The 20,001-nt window shown below is 48.5% G+C and overlaps 1 protein-coding gene across 4 annotated transcripts in view; it reads left to right on the top strand.

Moving 5' to 3' along the window:
- Nucleotides 1-20,001, top strand: part of SH3PXD2A (SH3 and PX domains 2A) — a 251,243-nt gene that overhangs the window by 146,679 nt on the left and 84,563 nt on the right. For 3 of the 4 annotated variants that reach the window (XM_083845064.1, XM_083845062.1, XM_083845063.1), the window contains exon 6: nucleotides 5,639-5,667. In XM_083845064.1, coding sequence (XP_083701190.1) covers nucleotides 5,639-5,667 — 29 coding nt within the window. Of the gene's footprint in view, nucleotides 1-5,362; nucleotides 5,668-20,001 lie in introns of those variants that run through there. The other variant, XM_083845065.1, reaches the window with a different exon arrangement.

The following is a 20,001-nucleotide window of genomic DNA, read 5'->3' as shown; positions in this document are numbered from 1 at the left end:
AAACAACAGAAAGGTGGCAGGAAGGCAAATTTTTCTCTTCTGCAGTCTCCTTTCTCTTAAGGAGCTGATTGCACAACATTGCCTTACCCTTCTCAGCAGCAAGCAGAGACTGCTACCAGCCAGCAAGAAATGCCTGTGTTTGAAGTCAGGTCGCCAGTTTTGCTTCTTGCCCCCTCAAGTCCCTTCTGCTCGCGGCAAGGAATTCTGGAGCCTCGGGACTGCCACAATGGGAGCCTTTCTGACACGGCTGAAAAGCTCGACCTCTGCTCAGAAAGGACAGATTCATGTTCGAGAGGGTTCCACAATGCAACGATTTATGTCAGGAAATGAACAGAATATTTTGTAAAAAAAAAAAAAAAGCCTCCATCTGTTTATTTGGCTTGGGGAAGAGATCAGCTGTGCTTCTATGATTTCTGAGGATGGAGTGCTGGAGGGGGAAATGTATAGCTGTATGCATCTACATTTCTGAGTTTGCCTTCCTGATGCATAACATATAGAGCTAATTTTACTTAACAGTGTGTCATGTGGGGCTCAGAGCTCAGGGAACAGAGATACCTTAATGCACATGGCTAAACTTTTGCACTTCTAGCATTATGAGTCTGAATTTTAACCCTGCACTCTCCATCTAGCTCCTGTATGTTTGTAAAGTATTAAAGAGTTCAGTTGCTCCTCCAGCAGGGTGGTAGCTGAGCACCTAATGCTAGTTCTTGGTCGTGTTTGATTTTGTGCTTTGTGAAATCAGTTAAGAGAATCTCAAAAGGCAAGATTATTCTCAAGGCTCAGATTTCTGTATGCGTAAGGAGCAGTAGCAAGGTATTTTTGTATTGGTTTACTTTAAAAACACTGCCCCAGAGCTTGATAGCGATGTTAAGAAAAATAGTTTCTGAGAAAGCCAGCAGTCTTCATTACTGACTGCAAACCATACGGGTGCTGGGAGGGAGAGCGTGGACTTTCTAGTTAAAACATTTCTGTGTTTTTAATCTGCCTGCCAAATCATTGGTGATTAAATGATAATCGGAGCTGTTTGTTTGAAATGTCATACATCTCCACCGCAGCCTCTCCACACCACTAAAGAGTTTTAGGAATTAAGGAGCATGGGAACATAAACGCCTCCAATGTATTTAAACGTGAATTAGCTAAAGCCAACAAATACAGAACAATTTCAATTTATGTATTAAAATACTCTGGAGGATACAGATTAACCTCCATTACTCAGAGTTTGTCACCGTCTCATCTCCTTTGGACAGCTAACACTGGGAAATGGACAGAAAGAAGATTTATTTTTCCTTTAGCTTCTGTCTCGCCTGATGAAATGTCTGCTGTGCAGCTCCCCCAGCCGCGCTCCTCCGTGAGCTCTGCCGGCTCCCCACGCTGTGCAGGCACTGTTTTCTCTCACGGCCAAAACTCACGCTTGTCTGAAATCTCTGTTCAAGGAATTGAAGCCAAGCCTTGCTTTACTGGCACACAGAGGCCCTGGGCTTCGAGGTGATGTGTCTGAGATAGGAGGAATCCCACCGAGTAAGTTTGCTTGGGTCCGCTGCCCCGTGGCGAAGGGGAGAAGCCTTTAAAAGAGCCCTTGCATCCCGCCTGCAGCACAGATGATGTTTCCTGACCGAGCACATCGCCTCCAAGGGGCCGTGCAGGAGCAAAGCCGCAGCCTTGCAGCCCCGCCGTTGTAGCTCTGTTCCTCTGCAGACCTCCCTGGTCCTGCATGAGGCTTCATCTGACTTGTCAAAGCCCCATGGAGCGTGCAGGAGGAACCCCCCAGGCCAAATACAAATCCACAGAATTAGAGAGATGGCTGAAAGATGGACCCAGCCTTACAGACATGCCTGTTCACCTCCAGTCTTCTCCTCCGCTTGGAACACGTCAGTGGGCTTTTATAGAGCAAATACTGAGATACTCATTTGTTAAGCAACTTTCCAGTTGTCACCACTTTTTTGTAGGTCTCTCTCTATAGTTAGATAGATTAAAACACAAACATGCTTCAATGTTTATATCATTAACTCTCACTGAATACAGTGGCGAAGTTAGTCCCTAAAGAAAAGATCTGCCATAAAACTCTTCAAAAACATTAATATAACCATCTAAATTAAAGTAGATTCCAAGTGACATATAAATTCAGTGACGTAATATAAGATTATTTGGTCTTTCACAAAATTCTTTACCAACTAACTGTGTGTAGCTTAATGGGATAACAAGGCAATGATGTCTGAGCTAATACTCACGGTCTTCCTTCCGTGTTCGTTGATAGGAGTCACAGAAGTGACATTATCCTGGTGTCATACTGATGAGAAAGGAGATCCAGCCTCCCTCTCCTTTGCCATTAAACCAAGAAAGGTGTGTTCAGCCTTTGTGATGAACTTGGCACCAGCAATATTTTAATATCATTAGCAGCGAGAACTACTTTCCTTGCCAGTAACAAGGCTCAGTGTCAACTGAGGGTGGTGCCCCATGGGAAGACTTTAGAGGAAAATTGCTATATAATAATTAAAAAAAAATGCTGGAAATATGCTATTTTTGGGGGAAAGACATTTGTTCAAGTATGGAGTGATCCTGGCTGATGGGGAAGAGACCTGCCAGTGCTATTCTTAGTTCCACCCGCTGGTTTCACTGCTTCTCTTGCAGATATAGCTGAAAGCGAAATTAGGATGGTCGTGTCTGTTCTCACATAGAAATGAAAGAAGTCAGAATGGAAATATGTGTGTGTATAGAGATGAAAAGATAAAAAGAGCCAGAGCGTAAGGGAAAGTGAGCTTCCGTGTGTAGCTGCAGACATGACTACACCTTTCCTTGGAAGGGTTTTACTTCTGCAAGGGCAGGTTTCTTGGCTGATTGAAGGGCTAGCAGTGTGCCAGGCACAGTCCGTGCTGCAGGAGATCAGAGTTTCTGCTTGGAAGTTGTTACAGTTAAGAGAAACCACTAAAGAATTTCCTCTATTGTGTTGGGCATGATCTGATACTTTGGTTTCACAGCAATGCTCCTCTGAAAGCAGTGAGGCTAAGAGGTATTCACCATCTAGGCCGTCACTTGTGAGAGAGGAAAGACATCAATGAATCACATCCTGAATAATAGGACATAAAAAATAAATATGGGGTCAGTGAGGGCTCCTTGCTGCTGTTAGCACAAACCTTTCTACATTAGGAGAGGAGAACAGTAGGTATACAAGGAGTGCTTTACCCAGCCAGAGAAATTATTTGCTATGCCATCCTTGCTTTCTATTTCAGCAGCGATATTTTTCTCATCTTTGCTGCGAGGAACAAGTTCTGGCTTTCAGAGTTTCATTGGGGAAATGAGGATTTTATTTCTAGGTCCATTTTAGTGCTTTGTCCTGATTTTATGAGGGAAATGTGGGTGTATGAAAAATGTATGAGACAGGGAGACAGGGGGTCCGTGTCCGAACTCCCAAATCAGAACATGATAAAACTAGACCAGGAACAAAGATAAGTGTGAAAAAGTTCTTCATGGAGAAGTATCTCTTGTCCTCCCATGATCTGCATGGAGGAAGAGGAAAACAGTTTCAAAATTCTGTGTTGTTTAATCTCTGCCTTCTTTAAATTGCATGGATGAGTCATTTATGATTCCTTTATAATTAAGAGAAAAAGCCTCATTTAAAAGCTTACTGCAGCCACTCACGCAGGCCCTGAAAAACAGCTCGAGACTGGGGACTGATGCGGAAGGGCAGCGGGACGGAGGTCTGAGTTCCGAGCATTTGGGGGAATCTGCGCTGGTGCAGAGCGAGGGCACAGGCAAGCCGTCTTCTTCCACTGTGCTTTCCAAACCTGAGCACTGACCTTGGCCTGATCTGGTGGGCAAAGACATTCAGCACCATCCTCATCCATTTTTGCTTGCTCGCTAACCACAGCAATCCATCAGTAGCCCCTTTCCAGTTCAAGGCTGTGCTGCTGGGATGCTCCAGGAGCTCGGCTGCAGACAGCCGGGACAGGCGGCAGGGACCGAAGTGATCACCAAGCTCGTGCACAATGGGGATATTAGGTCGAAGCAAATGGTTTGGGGGGGATCCCAGCGGCATTTCACCCCCTCACCATTTAGCACTGTCAAATGTGAGGCAGCTGAGGGCAGGATGAAGCACAGGCTTCCGCGTGCTGGGGGCTCTGAACTGGCAGCAACCGCAGAGCTCCACGCTGGCGTGGGAGCGGAGCTGGGGCTGCTGGTTAGATTTTGGGGGTCATGCCTTCCCCAGCTCGTTCTGAGGGGTCTCTGTTTTGGGCACCATATAGTAAGCATTATATTTGAATATGATATCACTTCCGTAGAAGAAGCAGCCTATTCATCAGCAGTAGCATCTTCACATCAAATACAACAGCAGGCATGACTGCGGAAACAACCATTTAATTGAAATAGAAATGACACTGGAAAATTCAGAGAGGGTGCAAAAAATTCCCGGGTAGTTATTACTCACGGGAAGCAAATCCTAGACATGCAAAGCACAGGATGCGTGCAGAGCTTATTGAGATGTAGCTCTGCCCTTAAGACGCATGTTGTTTCTTCAGATGATCCCCTGAGCTCCCTTGAAATGCAATACATGAATTAAATACACGGTTTGGGGTAGCTGGGGGCTCCTTTTTTCTCCGTCCCCTTGGAGCACACAGCGTGCTGCACGGGACAGCCCCACTCCTGGCAGCCCAGGGCATTCAGAGGCTGCTGCCGCCCCTCCGGTGGGATTCCTGCGGCACAGCCTGCCCCTGCTGCGGGCTCCTCGGGCGATCTTCCCACCGTTATCGCTGCCGGGTGTGCGGTGTGTGACCGTGCTGCGGGCACCGTGCCGGACATTGATGCCATCGCTGCCTGCTCTGCCCCTGCCCCGGCTCCTGGCTGCGCAGACCCTTTCAGAGCCGGGGCTGAGAGGCTCCTGAGAGCGCTGGGAGGAATCACAGCCGTAGCAAAGTGTTTCTGTCCTTGCTTCTGCTTTTCCGAATCAGTTCTCACGGCTCTGTTCTGTAATTTCTTCCCACTTCTGTAGCAGCTTTTTGAGCTTTCAGCTGTTCTGTCAAAAGCAAAGGTGCCGACACCCTTGAAATCCCTATAGAAAAGTAAGGGGTCGTTCCCCATCCTGGAAAAAAGAAGGAGGGACAAAGTTTGGGGTGTTTTTTTTTTCCTCACGGAAGACAAGTGCGTGTCAGAGATAGCTAGGAGGGGTCTGGAGGTTATGCACAAATTAAGCAGCCTCCGAAAGGAGGGGACTGCGAGCAACGCCAGATAAGCCCGTAGCAGCCGCACCCCTGCAGCAAGCAGTTAACGTTCCCTTTCCTCTCCAGGGGAACATCAGGGGTTAATTCAGTAGCCATGCGTTTAATAGCTCGATTTAAAGGGGAAAAAATGACACCCTTCTCCCCTGCCTTGCTGCTCGTGGATGGTTTGCTCTGTCTAGTTGATCACATGCTCCCCGAGCCCCTGGTGCTGCAGAAGCCCCAGCTGCTGCTGCTGATGAGCCGGTGCTGCTCAGGATCAGTCCCAGCCCTTGCCTGTCAATGCCTTGCAGCCCTGACCTCCTCTTTAAAGGAGGGAGTGGGCAGGATGAGCCCTTGAGCTTATGGGTGGAAATTTGGGACGCGCCCCTTCTCTCACCACCGTTTCCAGCTCTAACCATGTCTATTTGTTGTTGTCTTTTTTTCAGGGACTATGGATCTTCAAAGAGAAAATCAGGTAAGATACCAAGCTTTCTATGTGCTGCATGATTACAGAGAGGACTTTTTTTTTTCTTTCCTTTCCCCTTCTCCTTTTTAAACCTTCCCTTTATCTTGTGCTGCATGAAATTGTGTAGCAGTTTAACTTTGGATTGCTGAAGCCTGCTACAGACAGGCATCAGATTATTTCTTCCCTGCTAGAAAGGAGAAGAAACCCACCTTATACAGTATTGCAATTGAAATGACTGCTTTCCTCTAACTGTATTTATACAGCTCTTTCTCTAATCCAAGAGGGTAATTGTGTTCAATTTCTTTCTTTTAATTTTTTTTTTTTTCCTTAAGTATGTCTTTACCTGAGCGCAGTCAAAATGCAGCCTGAGAGTTGGGGGTCTTCTTCGTGGGGGTGGAAGAGGGAGGAAATGCTTTTCTGTTCTGATCTGAATTTTATTTTTGCCTTTCTAAAAGGATGTGGTAAGGCTTCTGATGCAAAATGTTCTCTGTGCCTGTGTCAGGGTTTGGGCTGAATCAATGGCTCAAGCTCAGTATTTTGTCTTTAACTCCTGGATTCAAAGGTCCTATAAAACCCTGATCTGAAACTACGTAAAACCACATTTTCTCCTCCTCTTGTAGTTCTCAGTGATTTTTACAGATGTGCTTTCAATAGGGAATAGGGACATGTAATTATGGGCCTCTGCTTTTGGCTGCTCTGAGCTGGATGTGGTTGGCTTTCCCCTTCCCCTCTCCTAAGCAGCGCCGTGCACCTGCAACTCTCATTGACTTTAGAGTCCTGGGTGCTCCAAATCGCAATCAGGGCATCCGAAGGGGCCTTTCGGACCATTAGCAACTCCTGGAAAACTTGGGCCTGTGTGGACAGGAGGGGAGGGTTTTATTTTTTTATTTTTATCCTTTTTTCCCTCTTTAAGATGATGATGAAGAAACACTGCAATGGCTGAGTCTCTGGGCAAGATGAATGTGAAGTACTGATCTCAATGAATGTCACTACCTAGATTCATTTGCTAATTATGAGAGCTTTCGTGCTGCAGCCCTGTAATAAGCTAAGTGATACAGTAATGCAGAGCTGTTCCCTGACCCTGCCATCCTGTGCGTTAAATGGTTGTTGCCTTTGCAGGCCAATGCTTGTGGTGCTCTTCCCCTGAATTCATTCAGCAGTTACTGCAAATGCAGGTGGGGGTAGTTAAAAAGGGGCAATGTGGCACAAGGTGCTGGCCTGACACTAGAAACTAGAGGAGATTTAATCTCCCCAATGTCCTACAAAGCTTCCATCTGTGTTACAATTAAAAACAGGTCCTTTTGCAGAGATGCATTTGCACTTTAGTGCATAATATTAAGTGAACTTTGCACTGCTTATACAAAATGGGCAGTGAATTAAATGGGCAGCAGCACTCTCCAGAGGAGCAGGCTGCAGAGCTGCAAGAGCTCCTGGATCACTGTGCCCTATCCAGAGCACTGAGGGCTTTGGGGCCCTGTAAAATGTGCTGAAAAATGTTGCTGAAGTCCTTGGGGCGACCTGATTTAGCTGTGACCTAGAACAGCCCTAGAAAACCAGGAGAGCTCTGGGGCCAGTGCACCAGTTGTCATGCACAGGAGCTACAACATTGCTCTTGCAAAGGGATGTGAGAAATTGCTCTGGGAGCATGAGGAAAATGTTCCTGCTCCATTCCAGCAGCTCTGGAGAGAAGCTGGAACAGATCTACCATGACACTGGGGGAATAAGGATTAAGTTGAGCCTGTGGAGCTGAGACACCGGCAGTGCCTGGTGCTCTCCACTGGCCTCCTGCCCTGAGGCATCCCCAGTGACACGCTCATCCATCCAGGAGGCCAGAGCTCAGGCTGGGCTCCCCCTCCTTGCCTCTCCCACCTCTATGTGCTGCTGGGGCTCCTTTTGGGACTTCTTCTCTGCTTCTTGGTGGCTGACTGCTTGCACTGCTTGGAAGCAGTGGGGTTTTAGGGATGCTCTTTCTCCACTTAGGCTGTACCGACAGGAATGCGAAGCAGCTCTCTGACCAAAGGGAGTTGGATAAACGGACTCTGTTCTCAGCCATCTTCTCGCCTGAATTTAGGGTGGCGGGGGAATGCTTGGTTCTGCTTGGAGCTGGATGTTGTGGGAGTACGTGCACAATGAGCCAAGGAACATGCCAAGGGAGTTGGTGGTTACAGCCTCTAACAAAGAGCAGCTTTATGACACTTGATCTAGCAAGGGGGGTAAATAAGCACAGCTTCCCAGCCTGCGTTGTAAAGAGCCTTGTAAGATAACAAATAACTTTGAAATGCAGTTCCCTCTGTAGGTGCAAGCATGACTCCATCTTTAAATGGGACAAATCAGCACTTTTAAGTGCAAATGCCTCCCAACAAATCGGACCTGAGAACACGCCTTTTGCCTCGTCCAAGGATGAGCTGGGAGGAGACTCCTGCACGTGAGCACAGCTATCCCCTGCTGTCAAGCAGGAATCTCGCAGCTGCTGCATCTCAAGCATGGCAGGCAGGGCACGAGCGTGGTTGATGGCAGAAACATTTGGGGAATGCCTTCGACAGCCAGCGTCACCTCTGTGCTGACCTCTGCCTTGCCAGCGAGTGCATTTCTAGCCGGTCTCGTGCTCAGCCCTTAAAGCAGGGGGAAATTGGAGAAGTTCAGAGCTGAACAGGAGTTATGGAAACATTTGTCACTGCAGCTGATACTGGTTGTAAACATTTGGAGGCCTTCTGAACCACACGCAGCAGCGTGGCCTTAGCTTAGCTAAACAGAAGGGTCTTGCACTGATCTGGGGCATCTCTGCGTGCCAGCCCTGAGCCAGGCTTCCTCTTCTGCAAAGAGCTCTATAAACATGCAGCCTTTCACTGGGCTATGATCTAATTATAAATGCTTTAACCTGCAGCCAGCTCAGAGAGCTGGAGCTCTGCTGAAGCAGCTGAGGCTCTGCGTAGGCATGGGCACTTGCTGTGGCCTAAAGTGCCACGTGTGCTGTTACCTTGGATTTCTGGGGCTTTGCTTGACGTGCTGCAGAGCTGCTTTGGAAAGCTGCCTTCGTATTTCCAGTCAATCGAGTTGTTGCTCTACAACCATCTGTCAGGGCCGACGAGGCCTCAGTACAACTGTGAGGAGCGGTTATGGTGGGTGTATTCTGCGTGCTCGCAACAAGTGCTCTCGTCCAGGTCTCTCTGCAGACCCTCTGTAGCAAAAAGGGAAGGAATTACCCTTCAGACTTTGATTTGTCAGTCACGTTAACCAAGGGAGCAGCAGCTCATTTGTCACTCCAAATAGGTGTTAGTTCTGTGCAGGCATCCACTGTGACTTTTTCTCCTCAAATCAAAATAAGAGCAGAATTACTTGGAGTCTGGTAATGGATATTTGCATGGTACATTACAAACCACAAATTAGGTTAATCCACTCTCCAAACCCTACCAGCTACCATCTGTGCATGGTGAACTAATTAACCCTTGAGACATCTGCTAATCCTGATGTGGCTTGTAAAAAGCAGTTGGAGGATGTTTCTCCCCCAAAGATATCCCCCCACATACATGCTATGCTGTTGCTGGCTAGAACAAGTTTCAAACTCCCAGAGTATGATGATTCTTCCCTTGCTGAGAATCTTTCTTTGCTTGCTTTGTGCCAAAGTTATCGTCAGATCCTTGCTCGTGATGCTGGAGCAGGCATCTGAGACGTGGTATTTGGTGGCAACACGGAGGTGACATGGGCTCCATGGCTTTTCCATACTGAGTCTTCATGCTCCTCAATTACTGAGAGTTCCCCTTTCTAGCAATGGGACTAGATGGCAGAAGATGCTGTTTCGCATTTGCTCTCAAAGCTAAGGAATCAGTTTCTGCCACCTGCCCATGCAGGCAGCCAAGCTCTTGTGCACACTCCTTCAGTGCCTGCTAGCAAAAGCCCTGCTGGACCCCCCCCTTCTGAAATCATAACAAAAACCCCACTGCCTGCTCGCTCTTGCTGCCCTGCCTGCTGCTGGGGCGCAGCTGGTTTCGAGCCGCTGCTTAGTGGCGTTCTCCTGCCCCTTGTTGCTGTGCGGTGGGATGTCCCCCCTCTGAGGGGAAATAAACCTTAGGTTTATGGCTCCGCCAGCACCGCAGTGTCTCCCTTCTCTAATTGATCAGATCCTGCCTGCATCAAGCTGGCCGGGCTCTGGCGGAGGCTGCCAGCTGAAGGCTGTTTAAATAGTCCCTGGAATTGAGCACTTAAAGAATTAGCTTAGCAGCTCGGTCCAAGCCAGTGGTGCTTTGGTGAGGATGTTGATGAGGCTTGGCTTCCTCAGCACAGAGAAGCATCCTCCAGCTCGGTTCCCACGTCCACGTTTTGGACTCGCAGAGCGCTGCAGCACCCAGATGACAATCTCCGGTTCCTTTCCATTCTGCAGCCTAAAATGAGGAAGGATGTTTGTGCTGGCTGAATAAATAAAAACTTCAGAGTCCGTTTGAAGCCACTTCTCAAATTCTCTATTTTTATAGATGTTGCTGTAATACTCCCTTATCCCTCAATGGGGAAATTAAGCGGAGTTGAGAGAGTTATGGCAATTCTGGAATGAGGGCCTCTGAGTGAAGGACAAGCAGAGTGCTTTGCACGTGTTGTGCCACCTTTAGGGAGATGCCTTAATTGCTGTTTGAGTTATCAGGGATAGGTTTTTCCACTTCCTTCATAATTACGAAGGGGAATGGCTTAACTCTTGGCTCTTTTCTGGGTTTATTGCAGAGCTATGCTCATCACTTCGGAGCTTAATCTCTTTGGTCCTGTCACACCACGTGTCTAGCCTGCGCTTACAGCTCCATGGCTTGTCTTGCAAGTTTCTTTTATTTTCATAAATGAGCTTTATTTTCTTAACTTCAGTTTGAACTGCCTCCTTTGAGGTAATATGGAGAAAATGAATGGTGTGTGCTAGCCCTTCTGTGCTTAATCATTCAATGGGGTCGCAGATGTTTGAGCCATTAGCTGGACCTGCATGGCTGGGGCTGTTTCTACCTGTCCCAGGATCTAGGAGTTGACCCCAGGGATAAAGTCTTGCTGGCATGGCTGTGAACATGGAGTCCCCTGCTAGCTCATAGCTCTCTGGCAGGCGTTTAGCTGTGCATGGGTATGGGGAGAGGAGAGGACGCAGAGCTTCCAGCCTTGGCAGGTATTTTATGATACTTAGGAGATATCTGCAGTGGAGGGAGAGGGGAAGGTACCTCCAAGAGAAGCACAGCCATGCCTTTCCTTTGTCTTAAGGCTGTTGTAGTACTGATAGGATTTCACCTGGAGCGATGCCCTTCTGGTATCAGAAGAGCTGTGAACACAACTCTTGGTGTGCTGTCGGCGTGCTTTAACTCATTCAGCTGGCAGTTAAATGTCACTTTTAATGTTTCCACCTGCCCTTCCTTTCCCCCTGCATCCAACAAGAGGAAGCCTGAAACTTTTAAATGGGCCTTCAAAGGGGTCAAACCTGAGAGCAAGCTTATGAAGATGTTGGAAAAATCCAATTAACTAACGTGGTGAATCCCACTGCGAGGCTGCGCATCTTCTTCTGTCAGGCTGGTAACTGCAGCAGGTGTCTTGGGGCTACCTGTGTTGAGTGCATGAGTAACGAAGCAGGCAGCTGGTAATCGCTTAACGAACCTGAGCTGAGGTGAGAGCAGTAGCAAAGCTGAAATGTGGTTTTCAACCCAAATGTTAGTTTGAGTCATTCCGCTCTCATTGTTCATTTCTCTAGGAATTCTGTCTCCCTGTGCTCCATCTGAAAGGAGAACTTTGGCCAAGAAGGGTTTTGTTTTTGTTTTTTAAGGCAGTGAATGGGGATCTAAGTTTGTCCAAGCCCGTGGCAAGGCCCCAGGAACATCTTAAACCACATAGCTTGGGCTTGGTGTCTCAGTCCTTGCAAGAACTCTGTGGTGCGACATGATTCCTGCAAACTGAGGCACGTGCTCTTGTTTGTGCCCTGATGAATCACATGTGCGTGCTGTGTTCCTCGTGTTGTTGTCCGTAATTAGCGCAGGACCAGTGATGGGGGCTGCCTCGCTGGTGTCCTTGGGCCGGGTGCTGAGGCTGGCCGGCCTGGGGCATTTGCCAGCCGCTGCTCCACAGCTTCACAAACGTGTGCTGACAGGAGTGCTCCTGATCAGAAATCAGGATCTCTTCTCCCACTTACAATTAACCTTCTTGGCTCCATGTACTAATTACCACATGGAATTTAAACACAAGAGCAGATTCTGGCAGAACATCTTGATTCTCACATAGTGCTTTTTTTTCCTTTTTTTTTTTTAAGCAGGAGGATAAAGGGATTTAGTAACAAAACAAAAAAAAGATAGAATAAGCAGAAGCGTAGCAACCAAGGCCCAAACAAGATTTAACATGTGGTTACGGGGGTTGCACATCCTGGGCCTGGGTCTGGAGGGAGCCAGTAGTTCTTGACCCTGATGTGCATCCTCGGTTCAGTTCCTGATGGCAGAGCTCCCTCTCCTCATGATGGAGAATTAATCCCTCTACTAGTGAATTTGCTCAGCTCTAACTGCTGTTCCGTTTACTGGCTCTTTCCTGATGTAATAATTCCCCAAGCAGCTCACTTTCTTTCCTGATTTATTTTAATCAAGTCTGTGAGTTACCACGTAGCTGAAGCAACATCCACTCTGCCAAAGCAGGGCTGTTGCTCTGTGCTCAGCTACACCGGCACCGAGAGGGGTCTGAGGAAGAGCTCTGGCTACGCCAGGCTGTCTTCAACCTCTTCATCCCCTTGCAGCATCTGCAGGTGTGTGTGACACCATTCTGCATCTCTGGTCCTGATGTAAATCTGTCCAGTCCACCCTCCAAGCCCAGCCTGTGGGATTCTGGCAGGAGGAAGCCAATCTCGCCATTCTCCTTGCACACCACATTTTTAACGTCGCTGTTTAAACTGAGACGCTTTGGACTTCTGCCTGAGGCTACTGAAGAGAAGAGCAGATAGAAGAGTTTATTCTTTCTGCACTGCTTCGCTTCCCTGCTGACGAGATGTGTAGCCTGCTGGATGTATGGGCTCGCTGGCCTCTTCTGGGTGGCCCATATGCTGGGGGGAGGAAGACGGGACAGGAGAAGAACAGTTGTTTGTGCATTGTGTGGGCTTCCTGCTTTGCCGCCTGGCTTTTAAGCTGAAGTGTGGGGACAGGGTGCGGGATTAGGGAAAGGAATGTGTGTGCGCTCTCTGCGCTTCCCAGCTCGGAGCTAACGCTGCGCAGAGCCCCGTGTCGGGGGGAGAGGGCCGGGTGGGCAGGGAAGGGCTGCAAGAATGAGGTGTGGCTTGAGCACGGCGATGGAAAGCAGGACAGCGTGCACCCTGGTGAACACCTCAGTGCTTTTGTCTCTTAAGGGGTGTGATGGCTCTTCTGGTTTTCAGGAGTCCTCTATTCTCCATCTGCTCCTGCGCTGCCTTCCTGCTCTGTCTGTCAAGTGGCAGATGGTGCTAACACTGCTTGCGTGGGTTTTTCCTCTCCTGCACACAGAGAGCTGTGGTATCAGGCTTTCGTTTTGGCGTGTTAGATAAGGCAGGTGAGAAATGCACTTAGGGGCTGGAGTGCACAGTGATGGTCCTCAGAGCTCTGCAGGAATCTGTGCATGGCACCGGCGGGGCCTGGCTGCCTGGGAGGAGCAGAGCTTTCACCTGGGGGTTTTGGATAACAGCCTCAGGCTGCTGAGCACCTGAAACTTGAATCTCTCTTGAGAAGGAAACCTGGGTGGCAGGGTGCGTGGCCTTAGGCTATTGAGAGCACTCAGCCCTCGAATAGTGTTCCCTAAGGGCCTGAAGCTCAATGCATGATTCTTCACCATCACATTTGGGTTAGCCTGTGTCCGGCCATGAGACAGACGAAACCCTCACCAGTCTGACCTGGCTGGAGTGGCTCCTCTAATCAGAGATGGCTGAAAACATTACTTCTAGGTGCTCAGCGGGAGTTATCACGTAAGCATCAATGGGCCAGCTCAGCCTGCTGCTGGTTAAACCAGGCTGCCTGGACATGCTGCTGCTGCACTACGCTCCCTGCACTTGGCAGTGGGACTTCTTGCAGTGGGGATTTGATTCTGGCTCTTTGTTTTTTCCTTTTCGAGTGTTTGAGCCATGCACGACTCCTAGCATTCCTACGTACCTGTGACTTTCCAAGTGCAATGGCTGTGGGGGCTCTCTGCGCTCCTCCTTGGCAGTGTCAAGGGCTCTTTTTTTATCCCCCTCAGATGAGTGATGCTCTCAGTTTGTACAGCTGTAGGTGTGGACTGGTGTTCAGATATTCTAGGCGCTTTCCAGCAAATCTGGGAACTTCTACAAGGCTGTATGTGCAGGGACCATAGCAGTCATGTGGGAAGCAGTCCTCCTCTGCCATGTGGAAAGAGTTAACGTGAACGATGGCTGCCAGAACAAGACCTAAACAGCCCTGTGTACTTCTAGGCTCGCAAATGGGATTAGGATGGGCTTTTGCAGAAGTAAACAGAGTAGAAAATTGGGACTCCGTTTCTTTCCAAGCTGTTCCTCCTGTAAAGGACAAAGCTGTGTGAAGCCGCTGGCATGCAGCGGGTAAGCGGGGAGCTGTGCTGTGTGTTTCGCATGCTGTCCTCTCGCCCTGCAGCTCCGTCCCGACTCAGGCAAGGGCTTCTCAGTTGCGGGTTTCTCCCCGGCAGGAGCGAGTTATCCAGATGATGGATTTCTGAGGCACGCTCGAGTCACGTGAAAGCCAGATGCGAGCATTTTCCAAGCAGCGTGTGTGGGTCCGGCGTACTCCAGGCAGCCCTGCTTACGTGGCAAGTGGAAGTGGGCTGAGATTGGTGTGCAGCGTGGTGCCGGGGAGGCGAGGAGCCCCGGCGGCTCCGGGGCGGCCGCTCCTGCCCAGGAGGGGATGGAGCTGCCCGGGATCAGCCCCTCTGCTCCCACCCTGCACACACGGCCCCTCCGAGCCCTGCACAGGCTGCTTGTCAGGAGGCTGAACCTAGTGAATAGGACTAAAATTAAAGGTTTTATTTAATGCCTGCTGTCAAATCCTCTTACTCCTGCGCTTTAGCTGGATTTGCGTATTGGAAAACGCTGAGGATTATCAACCAGTCAAATATTTGCCAAGATGTAGCTCTTTAAGGTACTGCCTGTCGAGCAGATGGCGTGTGGAGTGGAGGTGATGTTGTTCTGCCTTAGGTGTGTGGGAGAGGAGACATCTCTGCAAAGATGAGAGGCTTTAAAACACACAAAGTCTCCGTTTGGGGAAAAAAAAAAAAAACAAACAGGCTTGAACAAATCTCTGTACTCCTTCAAAGGCTATCCTAAAGCACTTGCTTTAAACGTGCCACACCAATGTCCCACAGACCTAAGAACAAGGGAAGCTTATTTAGGCAGCTGTGGGGAGGGCCGGGGTGGTTAGCGGGCCCATCCTGGGTCAGGCACTGGGCACAAATGTTGGTTTTGTTTTGGGTCCCTCTGGGGCCTGGGGAGAGAAACATCAATGGCACAGTTAAACAGGATGCCTTGGGCAGTAGGGATTTAAGCAATCAACCAAAACACTCACAGCCTTTCTGTGCCATCCTCCTGTTTCTCCTGCTCTCTGTTGTTTTCTGCCTAATTGAATGAGTTAATTGTGTGAGCCAGGGATGTGTGAAAATGGTTCTCATTCAGGCTGAGGCTCATCTGCTTTTTTTTCTTTGCAATTTGCTCTATACCCTTGTTGTAGAGCTACAGGTAGACTCTGATACAGAATAACTGCCAGAAGCAGGTACTTATGTTCCTCAGGTTAGTACCACCCAGTATTTTGCCCCCCTCCCAGGTCTAGCTCTGTCATATCTCCTTACCTTCTCATTTAACCAGTCAAGCCCCAGCTGGAGGTGAAGAGGCTGGAAGAGAAAAATCCAACAGCCAGCTGACAGGGGAAGGCTTCGGAGGTGGCTCACAGGTGTATGGGGAAAACACCGAGCATGGTGCTCTGACTGTGGACGGGAGCAGGAACATGCCCCACAGTTCTGGGGATCTTCACTGAGCTTCCTGCTCCTGGGGTGGAGATGGCCAGCCTTGCCTTGCAGGAAGGAGGAGATTGTCTCTGCTTGAGAGGAGAGAAAGGAAGTGATGAGTTGGGGCTGACCTGTTCTGGGCAGTCCAGTGACCTACCTGAGCACCTAGGGCAATAACTGGCACTTCATTAATACCAGCACCTTGGCATGCTTGACCTCTGAAACCAGGATCGAAATAAAGGCTTAGCTTCTATTTTCAGTTATGCCCTAGGCGAGGAACATTACAGTGAACAAGACTCTAGCCTTTTCTAAGTTTTCTAAGAATTGGACAGCTTCTAAAAACCATCCCACTCCAACTTTTTCTTGCTGATTTATCAAATACCGCTGATGGGATGAGAACACCCCGGTTCGTCTCTTAATGCCTTTAATGATGATGGAGGAGAAAAAGCATTTACCTCCCCCAGCTCCAGCCTGAGAAATCACTGGACCACCAGTAAGTTCTCTGGAGTGGAGCACCGATTTGACTTCCCAGGAAGTCAATATAGTTTCAGTTCACTCTAAAATTATATTGCTTACTATTTTCACTCTTCTGGTAAGTTAGGAAGGGTGAATGGCTGGGAAATGAATCTGCAAAAAGCTAAGCTGCACTCACCACTGCAGCCCTTGGCTATCTGAGCCAGTAGTGTTTGATTATGGAGAGGACTAATGCCCTACAGAGCTGATCCCTGTTGGAGAAGGGCAGCCCCTTTCAGATATCAGCACCTCTGCAGAGTGGCCACCTGTTCTTATACTCCTTTTCTCAGTATTTTTTGCTGTACCCTGTATCTGCGCAGCTTTATGGAGATTTCAGGATTCCCAGGTGATGTTTGAAGTGGGGCATGAAGAGAACAAAAGAGTCTGTTAGTTAAATGTTCCTATTGCTGTTATCTGTGTGGAAGGCAGCTTCCGTAGAAAGGTCATGTCTGTATAATTAAACTTCTTTTACAGTCCTGAGAAAGATAGTCCCATCCAGTCCCCTTGTGAGGAATGTCTCTGGCCCAGGTTAGCTTCTCAGCTGTGCACAGCAATAACTTGGGGCAAGGGCCACGTGGCCAGAAGTAAAACCATGCTGAGACTCGGGACCAGGATGATCCAGTTCACCTCTGGGAATCACCCCAGCAGCATTGCTGGGCAATACATAGCTTAATCTAGACAGCTATACAGGTACTAGTTTTTTAAAACAAAACCCAAAACCAAACGTGACAAACCCAGCAATATGCAACCTGTGAATCTTTAGATGTCTATTGCTTCTAGCCTATTTAGCAGCATTAAATAATGGGTGCTGTAGTCAGCACTGAACTGAGCGTTTAACAATGTTATTGACAAAAGGGAAGCTGTAGCAGGAGCTGCTGCTGGGAGGGCTGGGGATGAGGAGCTGCTTTGCACCTGCTGGGCCGGGACCTGGCTGGATGTGCAGGGCTGGAGTGGATCGTGAATGTGGCTGTGGTAGCATTGCGCTCGTGCATTCAACTCTAGACGTTTTCAGGCGTTTTCCCTGAAGCTTTCTCTGCTCTAGCTGCATACAAGACAAACAGTCTGCTACTCAAATGAGATGAGTGGGGCTGTATCGGAGTGTAAAGCATTAGTCCCCAGCAGTCTGGCGCCTCTTCTCTTGCCAGCAGTGGGAGGAGCAGCAAACAAATGGCTCTCAGTGGCGGCAGAAAAGCTTCTGGTGAAATCTAAATAAAATCATGTTTCATGTGTTTTAGTTCACCATGACAACTGGCTTAATTAAGCCTTCAAAGCCTTTGTCCCTCTAATTCCTTCCTTCCTTCCCTTCCCCACCTGAGGACTTGGGCTGGCCCATCCTCGGGTCCCCCCCACCTCCCTCGCAGCAGCTCTGGCGGGACGGGCTCCAGCAACGCGCCTGCTCCGCGGCTATTTCTGGGCGATGTGGCTCTGAAGGGAGCCTCCTCAGCGCTCTGCACAACTGCCTTGGCTCCGTGGCTTCGCTGTAATTTATGGACCTGCGTTTCTTTGGAGCTTTTAAAAATAATTCTGATCAGAGGGGTTTGTTCTGGCTCCAGCTGAAGCCAGCAGCGAGGACCGGGGGGGTTGGCGTTAGGAGCAGAGTCAGGATGCCGTTGCCTTAGGAGTGGCTTGCTTTGAGCAGGCAGCTTTAATTTCCCTTCCAAATACTGAGATCCCCCCGCTCCAAGTCATCTGAGACCAGCCGGCGCTTGGCCGTGCAGCGGAGGGGGAAAGGAGAGGCAGGAAGCGAGGGTTTGTTCGTTTACCGTTACCAATCCCATTGCAAAGCGGCTCCAAGCCCTGTGCAGAATTCCAGTAAAACTCTGTCCTGAAGGGGAAACCCAGGACCGTTGAAAACTTGTGTTTTGTTGGCATGGGCACAGCGTGCTTCTGGGGCCCTTGACCTCCTCCCCGTACCCTGGATTCCTCCACAGCCCTCCGTTTGAGCTCTTTGCGGAGTGGAATCCATCACTAATGTCTGATATTTTTATTATTTGTAGGGGGAACTCTTAGAAGCTGGTAGCAATTAGAGCTTAAACGTCTTGGAATAAAAAAAAAAAAAATTCCCCAAGAAGGAAGTTTAATGCTAAGCAGATGTGCAGGAGCAGCTGAAATATGCTAGCTGTCTTCTGCTTCAGAAGCAACCTCATCTACATCTCGCTGCTGTCAGGCTGGGGCAGCCGGGAAGTGCTGCTGCTGCTGTCTAGATGCTGGGGAGCCTGCATTCGGGACCTGTGGGGCTGTTTACCAGCTACTATTTAGGTTGCATTTTTATTCTGAGTTAGGCGGATCAATGACTCTGACAAGGAGAGAAAAATGTGTTGTTTAAAAGCTAGGAACTGTTTGCCTTCCCCCTTTATGGTGAGCGTGGTTCCCCCCTCAGTTGTGAGATGTCACGGGGTGTTTGTCGGAGAGGCTGCTGTAGATCTGGGGCCGAGCTTCCTCCTTCCCTTCTTGGGCAGGCACATCCAGGGGAGCCCCAAGCTTGTCTGAAGCACAGCTTATTCCCTCTCTTCTTAATCGTTGGTTGTCTCAGCCTCTTGCTGCCAGCTTGGACTGGGCCAAACCAAAATCTTCCTGCTTGTTTCTACATCTTCCTCATTTATTGCTGCCATATTCAGGTTCTTCTGTCTGGAAAAAGATCTGACAGCTGACTGACGTTCATAATCCTCTTCCTGAAGGCAGTGGAAGTGTATTAAAAAGCTAATAGACAAGTTGCTGACAACGACTCCTTCACACCCTTTCCCGTTTGTGCCCCAAGCCTGTAATAGAAACATGCTGTATATTCCTTCTGTAAGCTGAAGCACGATTACCCTGCCAAATGATTTCCTATTGCACTCTACCAATGCAGAGCCCTCTTTTAACAGCAACCCAAAGCAAATCATTGCGACTTATCGTGGTGTATTCTGTGCTGTATGTGACAGTGCAGTGCGTGGCTTTGGGGACTAGATGCTTGGAAGTTCTCAGTTTCTTTTTCCAGTGGCCGCTGTAGAGAACTTACTGAAAAGCACAAGGCCAAATCCATCTGAATTCCAGTCTTGTTCTAATGCAATTAAAATTGTGGGCCTGATATAAAGGAAGAATTTCAAAACCTCACCATTCCTTTAGTGCTGAGGAAATGCAGCGAAGTGTTTCTTGGACCTCAGGTTTCCAGTGGGAATGTTTGAAAGCTGTTTCTCAGGCTTCGTATTGTGCTAGAGATTTCTCAGTTACATACGTACTAGGGATATCTTACTGATTGCTTTTCTTTCTTTTTTTTTTGCTGTCTTGGTGATATTGCGTAGATCAAAATACAGTAACAAGTCAAGTAGACACGGCCTCCAGTGCAGATCAACCCTCTCTCCCAGTACCTGACATCATCCTTGTTGCTACCTGATAGGTCCAGAACTGGGTTCCACATTGCAACTGGGTTTTAAAAATTGTTTTGGAGTTACTTGTCAATATTCAGGAAGCTCTTAGCCTATTATATGAACACCTCTCTTCTCCCAGGCTATGTGGGGGTAACAGCTCTCCTTATGCTCCTTCATCTCTCAGAACTGGAATGTTCACTGGTTCTTATTTTGAAATGAGGGCAAACCTGTTAACTTCTGAAACATGCTTCCAGTGTATTCAAACAAAAATAGTATTTAATATTTGAAGATTATTCCCAGAAACCCAAGTCAAGTATTTACACCTCATTTCATGGAGGGGGAGGGAGAACTTTTGACCTTGTTGATAATAACTGTATTAGCTTTGTCTTTAACCAGGTTTCTGCCTTGTATTTTTGGCTAAAAATGGGTATTTCTATTTGTGCTCTGAATATACCTTCACTGGAGCTCTGTACTCTTTTCCGTGAAACATTGTTTGTCTATTGTTACTTTCCTTACTGCAGTGCCAGGGTAACAAAATGCTTGTAGA

Source organism: Anser anser, assembly GCF_964211835.1.
Source record: "Anser anser genome assembly, chromosome: 7".
NCBI lineage: Eukaryota > Metazoa > Chordata > Aves > Anseriformes > Anatidae > Anser > Anser anser.
Note: the sequence above shows the minus strand (reverse complement) of the source record. Positions and strands in the feature narration are given on the sequence as shown.